At 30.8% G+C, this 10,996-nt stretch overlaps 1 protein-coding gene across 1 annotated transcript; it reads right to left on the bottom strand.

Annotated features, from left to right (window-relative positions):
- Positions 1 to 681: 681 nt before the first annotated feature.
- On the bottom strand, positions 682 to 7,697 carry LOC124370099 (THO complex subunit 4-like; the record flags this gene model as incomplete). The annotated part of the gene is made up of 5 exons (XM_046828389.1): positions 7,500 to 7,697; positions 5,832 to 5,987; positions 4,520 to 4,667; positions 1,601 to 1,744; positions 682 to 796 (listed from the first exon to the last, which is right to left on the bottom strand). Coding segments are annotated over exons 1-5 (761 nt in total), but the record flags the coding sequence as incomplete, so codon positions are not given.
- Between the last annotated feature and the right edge of the window lie 3,299 nt (positions 7,698 to 10,996).

Here is a 10,996-nt window from a genome sequence, read left to right as displayed (position 1 = left end):
AAAAAAAATTTAAGATTATTAATAGACATGTCTTTTTCCCAGAATATTTAGTTTGTAGAAAATAATATATAAATATTACGTGGGCAAATAGCTCAACGCAATTCACAATGCTAATTTTGCAGTGCATTAGCAATATAACTAGTTTATTTGTACAAACATTACTGTACTATAAACAATTATACTTTGAGCTGACAAGTGTAACACTTGCAACTAAATAGATGTGGTAACTAAAAACAAATTTACATGCTGTCACATCGACCAACAGGTTACCACATTTTTATTATAATTTAGGCCTACAAGCCGTCTTTAATTGACAGCTAAAAGCGTGTAAGTCTACTAATTTATTTACAAACAATTACTGGAAATTTTACTTTGCAATCAACAACTTACACACAGAACAATGAACAACTTTGGTTGGGAAATTAAAGATCTAAACAGAAGAATATATTCCAATATGATTTAATTATAGTGACCAAGATTTTTTAGATATATATATACATACACACATAGTGAATTAAAATAATAATAAGTCTGCACATATTTCATCAACAAGATGTAAAAAACATCTGTCTTTATCATAAGATCATAACAATCGACCTAAATTAGTAATAGATCTATAATTTTTACAAACATGTTCTATAATACAATATTTACACTCCATTCACGTTCAGGTTACACTACTTTCTTTCGCTGATGTACGCATCTAATTCTGCATCTAACTCTGCAGCAGTTGGGACTTTGTTTGTCACTGTTCGTCCGTCACCTCTTCTCTCGCCTCGACCGTTTCTTCTGAAACCTACAACATGATATATGAAACATGAGCTAAACTGCTGTGGATGTAATTAGTATGAACTTCAATGTAAGTTTTATAATTGTATTATTTATTTTACTCATAATAAATTTTTAATTAAATGAAATCACAGAAAAGTTCGTAAAAGGTCCCCTAACTTTGATTTAGAATTTCATGAACTTTCAGTACACAATTATTAGAACTGATTTACTCCATCGCCTTCTGCTAAAAATGAACGTGACATACATAAAGAAGATAAAGTTGCGAATTATGAAAGAAAAGTTATTAACAAACTCAATTAGTATAAGAAGCTATAGACATGCGTTAATAATTTTGTTTTCCATTGTCCTCTAGGAAACAGTGACTCGTATTACTCTCCAGGCTAATTTGCGCATTTTAAGAAAAGTCCTCTTTCTTCTTTCTAAAGTTTGAGTGATAAGTGGTACATTTTTTTTAAAACAGATCAACAATTTTTAGTATATAATATATAAAGTAAGAGGCCGCGAGAGAGGAAGAGGGGGAGATAGATAGAGAGGGATAGAGAGAGAAGAGAGAGAGAGAGAGAGAGACCAATTAGTTATTCTAGTACTTTTAAAAAAACCAACTTAAGATCTTTCTAAATTTATTTATAAAAACATTTTATATCCTAAACTGCATTACTTATAGTTTCACGTACGACTAATAGGCCTACTAAAGTTTATTTGGTTACAAAATAAGGCGTTCTCAACAGAGATAATGATACGGAAAACCTATCTCATCGTATTGGTACCGAAAAGGAAAAAGTTAATAGTTAAAAACCGTTTTAATTACCAACGTTACTCACCTCTTCCAGTAACTCCGCGGCCAAAACCTCCAGCACTAGGCCTGCGGGTGAAGCCTTTCGCTGAGTCGGTTGGATTTGCTGCATCGCAACCTCAACATCAGAGGTAGTCAATTCAATATGCATCGGGCGACCTGTATAAATATACAGAATAAATACATTAATAATAGGAAAATATTATTTAAATAAAGATTATGGAATACCACAACTTTAAGGCAGAGGAAGTATACAGGACAAATACACACTCCATTTGGCACAAAATAACTATGTTACTCAAACACATTTAAAAAGTAATTCACTAAATTTGCTGCTAGATAGTTATTTGCCTCATGCAATTTTTAAATTATGTAAAAATAAAATATACAGGGTGAGTGGCTCTTGGTGTGACAAAATTTTTTTGGGTTATAATGCAATGTAAATGTGATACAATGGCGGTTATAAAAAAATTTACTCCAAAAATTAGGTCTGAAATGAATTATTTCAATTTTTCTAAAAAACCCGTGTTTTTGTACGTAAATTTGATATTTCTCAGCGACGTATAGACATATGTGAGTAAACTACACAATTTTTAGATTCTCCGTTAAATTTTCGTTGTGAAAAAGTTATCGGTTCAATCGGTTAGAAAAGAAAATTAAGCTTCAGGTCGATTTTAAATGGCAAAGTTGCTAAGTTTCAGAAAAACTGAAAAATTATCATTGAACCCCATCTTTTTACCACACCCTGTACACAAGAATGTGTCAAGTGATATTAAAAACTTTAACATTTAATAGGGTTTAAAATGGTATGCCATATGACCATAGTTAAGTATTCGGTTACCTACTTTTATCGGTTTGAATATTAAAGAACATGCAAGCTACAAAAAGATTAAAACAATTTAATAACAACTGTACTTATTTTTATGTTTTATCAAAACTGCCTCATAAAACAGGAATTGAATATTTAAAAAAAGTAAATCAGTTTAAACATTAAAACGTTAAAAGTCCAATTATTGCAGTTCATTCTCAAAATGGCGACTTCTTTTCTCACCACAAGCTCTTGCTCGCTTTCTCATTTGCTCCTGCGGTCATTTCAAAAGACAGTTATTCCCGAAGCCTTTGAGATCAGCCGTACCAATTTCTCCCTCGTAATTTTTTTCTGATTTAACTGGGGTTTTTTTTATCGGTTTAAATATTACAAAAGAGAATACGCTGATATGCACTTTATTTACGTGTTTTTGTGATGGGGAAATATGGGTGCTGCCTAAAGAGAGTATCAAGCTTGCTACCCTGATCGCCGACTTCCCAGTCATTCTGTGTTCTCAAGACTCAATCAACGTCTTGTGGAGGGAGGTACAGTTCACAAAAGACCTAACGAAAGTAGGACACATTGTTCATGATGTAGGATTAGATGAAGTAGTTCTAAATTCAGCACGGAATGATCCAGAAGTAGATCAAAAATAAAAAAAATCAAATCAAATCATAATTTATTTCCCAAAAATATTTACATGCGAGCACATTTACTATCAAAATCTATATTATCTTGAGATAACTTGCTAGAGACGTAGGTTTTGGACATTTTGCATAAGAATAAGTTTCCATCCATACCATTTTACGCGCTGTTCAAGGTCTGAAAAAGCAACTAAAGCAAACTGATTATGCCCTAAACTACAATTCTGTCGTTGGTTGCTAAACAGAGACATAGAGCAGCGTCATTTGTATCGAAAAATCCTTTGGACTGATGAGTCATTGTTTAACAAGAGCAGGAATTTTCAATTGGCATAATATGCACCACTGGGATCAACAAAACCCACACCGGACAAGGGTAACAATCCTTTCAAACGTCTTACGCAAACCAACTTATTTGGCCCTCACAATATTTGATGGAAACTGTAAATGGAACAATCTACTTAGATTTTTTGCAACATGGACGTACCTAACCTTCTAGAACAATTTGAACAATGTTGAAAGAGACGAGCTTATATTCCAGCAGGATGGAGCCCCTCCACATTTTAATGCAACAGTACGTCAATGGCTGACTGAAAAAAACCTATCCCGAGTGGATTGGACGTGGGGGAACTGTCGCATGGCCTGCCCGATCTCCCGCCCTTACATCTATTGACTTTTTTTGTGTTTGGGTTTTTTTAAGCAGGATGATTATTCCACCCCAGTAAACTCAGAAAAAAATTACGAGGGAGAATTGGTATGGCTGTTTAAAGGCTTCGGGAATAACTGTCTTTTTTAAATGACCGCCGCAGGAGCAATGGAGAAAGCGAGCAAGAGCTTGTAGTGAGAAAAGAAGGTCGCCATTTTGAGAATGAACTGCAATGATTGGACTTTTAATGTTTTAATGTTTAAAAAACTGATTTACTTTTTTTTAAATATTCAATTTCCCTGTTTTATGAGGCAGTTTTTATAAAACATAAAAAATTAAGTACAGTTGTTATTAAATTTGTTTTAATCTTTTTGTAGCTTGCATGTTCTTTAATATTCAATACCGATAAAAGTAGGTAACCGAATACTTAACTATGGTCATATGGCATACCATTTTAAACCATAAAAATTTACAATAAAGGCAAAAAATTTACGTACAAAAATAAACACGGGTTTTTTAGAAAAAATTGAAAATAAAATAATTCATTTCAGACCTAATTTTTGGAGTTAGATTTTTTTATTTTTTTTTTTTTAACCGCCATTGTATCACATTTACATTGCATTATAACCCAAAAAATTTTTGTCACACCAAGAGCCACTCACCCTGTAATTTAGTTACTGTGTTAATAGTGCACATTCTAAAATGTAAAACGAGATATATCTAAATCCTCCAAACATTGGGTATTTCTTTTATCATAACGGTGACAAGTATTTCACTTTTATCCATTCATTAGCAATTCATTGGAACAATGAACTAACTTTTATACATACTGAACTCACCATCTAAAGGAACCCTGTTGTACTGTTTCATAGCCCTGACAGCATCTGCTTTTCGGTCAAATACGACGTAAGCCGAGCCCATGGAGCGACCTGACTTTTCATAGTTCACCGTTGCACTGTGTATAGCACCAACTTTTGAGAAGATCACCTGGAAAAAAGATATTACACTATATAAAGGATATATATATATTATTTTTATATAATATATTATATATATATATATATATGTGTGTGTATAAATAATTTATATATTATTTAAACTGAAAGGTGCAGTTTAAAAATATTAAATGACCCCCTCTAACCCCTTTAAAAGGGGGGGGGGCTATATATCTGTATCCTCCAAAAAGTAAAACAAGTATTTTAATATGCAACATGATGATTTCACATCGACACAATAAAACGTTAGAAATATATCCAGGAGTGTCATGACTTAACTTACAATTTTTAAAAATATGTAAATTTTGATAAATAAAATATAACTAATTTATTTTGACAAGAGTTCAAGTAACTTATTGTCACTGTAATGTCACTTTTAAAAGGGGGGCTAAATATCTTTACCCACCAAAAAGTAAAAAAAGTATTTTAATATGTAACAAGATGATTTCACACCGACACATTAATACGTTAGGAATATATCCAGGAGTGTCATGACTTAACTTACAAATTTTAAAAGTATGTAAATTTTAGATAAATTTATAATATAACTAATTTATTTTGACAAGAGTTCAAGTAAATTATTGTCACTCTAATGTCACTTTTAAAAGGGGGGCTAAATATCTTTACCCACCAAAAAGTAAAAAAAGTATTTAATATGTAGCAAGACGATTTCACACCGACACAATAAAAACGTTTAGAAATATATCCAGGAGTGTCATGACTTAACTTACAATTTTTAAAAGTAGGTATGTAAATTTAGATAAATATAATATAACTAATTTATTTTGACAAGAGTTCAAGTAACTTATTGTCACTGTAATATCACTTTTAAAAGGGGGGCTAAATATCTTTACCCACCAAAAAGTAAAAAAAGTATTTTAATATGTAACAAGATGATTTAACACTGACACATTAATACGTTAGGAATATATCCAGGCTTTATATATCATGACTTAACTTACCAATTTTTACAAATATTTAGATCTAAATAAATATAATATAACTATAAATATTTGCACTGAAATGTCTCATGTATCAAAATATACTAAAGAGTACTTTACCTAGCCTTTGAATAATGAAATTTGACGTAAAATTGTACATGTACCTTAATTTGAATAAATTGTTTCTTAGGTGTGACCTTTATACTTTCTCTTACCTGTATGTCTGAACTTAATACTCCATAGTCCAGGTTTGAGACGACTAGTTTTGTAGGACCACCTGTCATGCTTAGACCTCCTGATCTCCTCCTCTTGTTGATAACCGGGCCATTATAGAGATCATGCTGCCAGCGAGTGTTGATATCGCTGGGAGGCTGAAATAATTACTCTATTAAGACATGAATTAGTCAATTTGCGAAGTTCATCGTGTAAAAGGTTTCTATAAGCACGTAAATATAAAATAGGCCAAAGTTTTAATTGTTCTGTGGAGATACCAGCAAATAGTTTTTTACACCTCGGTAAAAACCTGTACCTTTAAACCTGTAATTTTACATTATAACATACTACTTAACAATGAAAAAGTATATATATATATATATATATATATATATATATATATATATTCACCCGGATCTCTTACTTGCCGGGTGAATGTATTTGCGTAATTGTAGCACATTCACCTGGCAAGTGAGAGATCCGGGTTCGAGGACTTGGCGGGAGCCAAGTACTATTTGGGATTAAATGTTTATTTAAATTACATTCGGCTATTGCTAATCATACAAATTTTTAGTTGGCAATATATATACATATATATATATATATATATATATATATATGTAATGTATGTATATACAGGTGTGTGTGTGTGTGTGTGTGTGTATTCGGCTTAAGCTATTCTATATTGTCATAATATTTAGAAACAAAGGTTTTGCACATGTAAGTTGTAATAATTTACTTGATTTATAGAATAAAAGTTTATAAACTAAGAAAGAAACAAATTATGTCCGCTATAACTAAAAACAATTTAGATTATTAAATTAAAACCTAGGCATGTTTAGGTTTTTTCAAGGTTAATTTTTGAATGCTTAAAGTTCAAGTTTATTTTATTTATGTATTTAAGCCTAAGCTAATATTAATTTTGAATTATTTCTTAGAGAAAAACAAACTAAAGATTCTATATAATACCCAAAACACAAGTGTAGGCCCCTCATAAAAGTCTATCTCAGAACTGAATTATCAACCCCCGCTACTATTGCTATTTTGGGTTCCCTATCATTAAAAATAATAAAGTTTTGTCCAAGTGTAGGCTTCAATAAATAAAAAATTATTAAAATATAGCGACTAATACTTTACTAATATTTTGAAATATATTACAAGTTACTAGAGAAATAATTAGGTTGACTTAAGTATACATTGTCCTAAAATAATTTCCTATCACAGACACAGTAGTCACAGCCTACTATGTTAAATACTAAATAAACCCAATGATACAAACAACACGTATTTTTCTTTAAAATTTCAATAAATTACATAACAATATTTATAAACACACACAAAACAATAATTTCAAATTATAAAGTTGACTAAACATACTTAGAGTGGTCTCCCAAGTGATGGCAAATTTAAAGTGAGATACCTTTAATCTCAATCGCTAAGGAAACTAAATAATTGAATTATTTTAAATTCCTGATAACCTGAACAACATATTGAAACACAGGTGATATCTCTACATAACCCCCATAAAAATCGGGTTTAGTCCCAGAGGCTACTCATTAAAGATAACAATTTATTCTATGCCTACAATAAAAAGACTGGACATTAGAAATTGTAGGGAAGTCTAGTAATTCATATTTCTTAATAAGTGATAGTATAAAAATTGTACTTACTCGAGAATAGGGAACTCTCTTCGATGAATCAAATCTGACTCTCCTGCTTCTCATGGGTCCACCACCATCTCTGGCATTGCTCTGAGTTGATCCACCCTGACGAAAACCTCCTCGTTCACGACTTCTTCTTGTAGAGTTCCTTAATTCCTTGCTCTGATTAATTATATCGTCTAAACTCATTTCTAACTTATCCGTCATGATGAACTAAGTTCCGCTCTGTTACACACAGTCACGAATAAAACTCCTTGCAAAGTATTAGTTATGCTCAAAACAAGCTTTAATGTGAGAATATTAAATCGCACTCAGATATAATTATAGTTTAAAACACTCGCTAATATAATCGAAATTTAATTTTATAGTTGTTCAAAAACAAACCATAGGCTCCCGATGTTACTTAGTCGACTGTCAAGCAACGAATGAACTGAATAAAGGAAACGCCGCTGAATGGAGGGGGGTGCCCAGAAGAGAAGGTGGCGCGCGCATCGCTGCCGTGACGTCACGATAAGAGCAAACCAGTTTTCCCCCTCCAGCATGCACACGGGCATCTGTGGAGGCGGGGAAAATTGACACTGTATGAAAACTGTATTTTGTACAATTTGTACACGATTATAGCAAATAATAGACTACCAGATTATAAATATTTAATGTATGTTAAATAAAATAATTCATTTATATTTTAAAGTCAACAAATTTTATTTAAAACATATAAATACATTTCTGTGAATTAGTGATTAATTTATATCAACGTGACAGGTTACTTTTTTTACTTGTAAAAAAATGTAAATTGGTGGGACTGCACCATATAAAATATGATATCCAATATCACACAAATATAAAATCAACGTATCTTAAATTCGTAATAGGTTTATATTATTTGACTGTATTAAAAATACAACTAAATACAAATTTACGACTAAACAAGGTTTAATAAGGATCTTTGGTTACAGTTGATTTAGTAGTTTATAATGTTGTGGTCTGAAGTTAATTTTTTATTAAACACTGTGGAAATCTTTCTATGTACTGTGAAAAGAACTGTCATCGGAATATAAAACTAACTGGCTAAATACAAGTTGTTTATAACTAAACAATCTAATGAGGTTACATTTCAGTAATACCGATGTTATTAAGATAACATTTAAAATGTTGCCTAATGTTTACTACAGTTATTGTTAGATTTCATTTCAATATTTTACTTCAATTAATTTAACTTGTTACAATTTAAACCTATTGTAATTAACCGTTATGTTATTTAACTTATTCACATTGTAAAAATGCATATCGGATATATGCGACGAATTGTAAAAAAATAAATATGGCGTTATATTGTAAAAGAACTGTTAGTTACGGCTATCGCCAAATCAACGCAACGGTTCCACGACTGGAACGGCTGGGAATTGGAACGTCTGTTAGTTAGGCTACACGTTTAAAATATAACAAATGTTAAAATATTAAAATTAAACTCAGCTTCCCTAAAAAATAGTGCTAGTACTTAGTTATATCTATTACCCAAGAATATATTTAATATAGTAAATATTTCTACTTTTAGGAAAAATAACAATAATGAATAATGTTTTTTATTTAGCTTTATTGAAAGTTTAATTGTCTTTCTCATTCTCAATAAAGTTTCATTTTATTATGTATATATACAAATAGTTTTTTCTTTATCTTATTCATTAATTACTTTTGGGTGAAATTGTAACGTTATGTAACTAATAGGTAAAATGTGGTATGATGCTCTAACAGTGTGTACAACGCTTGTATACTACTAGACACAAATACAATAAACTGAATATAATGATAATATATAATAAAACTAGACTTGCATTTAAAAATAAAGCCTGACTTTCGCAACCTTTACGCGTTGAAATTAACACTTTTAGATATTAATATGCATGTCTTAAAGGCAACAATATGAGTATAACTTATAAAAAATCTTTTTAATTATGCCAATGTATTTTATTATTTACGGTAGTGGCTCATGGAGTTATAATTATAAAGAAGTAAAACAAATGTTATCGCATATTACTAAAACTTGGAAACTTTTAATCACAATTTACAATTAGTGTCACCCTAAGCGGTTGTCTTTTTCAGAATTGGTGACTAATCTTGTTTACTTCCAAGAACTGTTTGTGGGACAAGGAGCTTTGTAATCAGGGCTGTCCCAGTGTCATTGCCATCTTCAGCGGCACGCCATTGTTCATTTCAAAGGTCGTCCTGTTGTCTAAAGTCATCATCGAGTCCCATAGTGAGAGGCCATCCACCGGAAAACGCCTGTCAACCTTTTGTCACTGAATTATGTTTGTCTGCTACCGACACTGGCAGCTCTGTCGCCATCTGACATAGCAGAGTATAATTACTTAGTTAGAACCGGCTTATGTTATAGTTAATATTTACAAAAGAATAGGCTTATGGTAACTAGCTACACGACACATACTTTAAATTACATTTATTAAAAAAAAACTAAAAAAGTAAATATCCAAATATTTAATTTACCACGATTTAAATAAATTACATGCATAGCATTAATTTATAGTCTTCTACTTGTGTTTTTACTTTAAATTGTTAATAAAAATTGTTCAGGTTCTAGAAATACAAATTTGTAAAGAACTTAATTTTTTATAATAAACTTTTAAATAAGTATTTATTAGATTAAAACTTCTAACTAATTAATTAGCTCTGATTTTTTATCCTAGAGCCGGCTACACAACTATAGATAATCAAGATCATGTTTTAACAATACATAACATAATAAGGTTTTATAAAAAACAGAGTTTGGCGTTTAAATCCTACAAAACTTGGATAAGAGGTAATAATCGAATCACCAAGCTCGAATTCGGAAGCTCCTATCTGAGTGGGGTTTTATAATGTATGCCTTAAATTTATTATAAAAAAGTAAAATTAAGCTTGATTCAATATTTAAATGTTTTATTCGTACATAACCTAAAAAATGATCTATATTTCAAATTTGAAAAAGTGGACTAAATTAAGTTATTATTTTTTATCTTTAATTTTGATGTTTCCTCTATAATCGATTGAGTTCTTTGGACCGAGCCGAACCTATTTTCAAAACTAGGGCCGTTCTATGAAGAGTAATCACACGAACTGACAGCTTGAATTTTATAAGTTGTATACTTATTATATATATTGTTTACATTCATACTGAAATAATAGGTAACAGAAATAAGTATAAAATTATACAAATAAAGATATTCCAGAAAAAGTGTTATCATTTTGATAAATAAAATAATATTACGTTACGCTAGTGAACTGTTTTGATATGTCGGCGTGAACTAACAGAGCATAATAATTATGGTGTGAATTAAAATATCTTACATTGTTAGCGTTTAAGATATATTTTAATCCTGAAGATGGACGGATCTCACACGTGTTATTGTTGAACTATTAGGAGATGCTCCATGTATATAGTCAGTGGAGGGTTTAATATAGGTAGTTTCAGCTTCATAGATGATTTAATAATTTATTTTAGGATCTTATTG

This window comes from Homalodisca vitripennis, unplaced genomic scaffold (assembly GCF_021130785.1).
Source record: "Homalodisca vitripennis isolate AUS2020 unplaced genomic scaffold, UT_GWSS_2.1 ScUCBcl_8;HRSCAF=347, whole genome shotgun sequence".
Classification (NCBI taxonomy): domain Eukaryota; kingdom Metazoa; phylum Arthropoda; class Insecta; order Hemiptera; family Cicadellidae; genus Homalodisca; species Homalodisca vitripennis.
The sequence above is the reverse complement of the archived record's forward strand: the minus strand, read 5'-3'. Positions and strand labels throughout refer to the sequence as shown.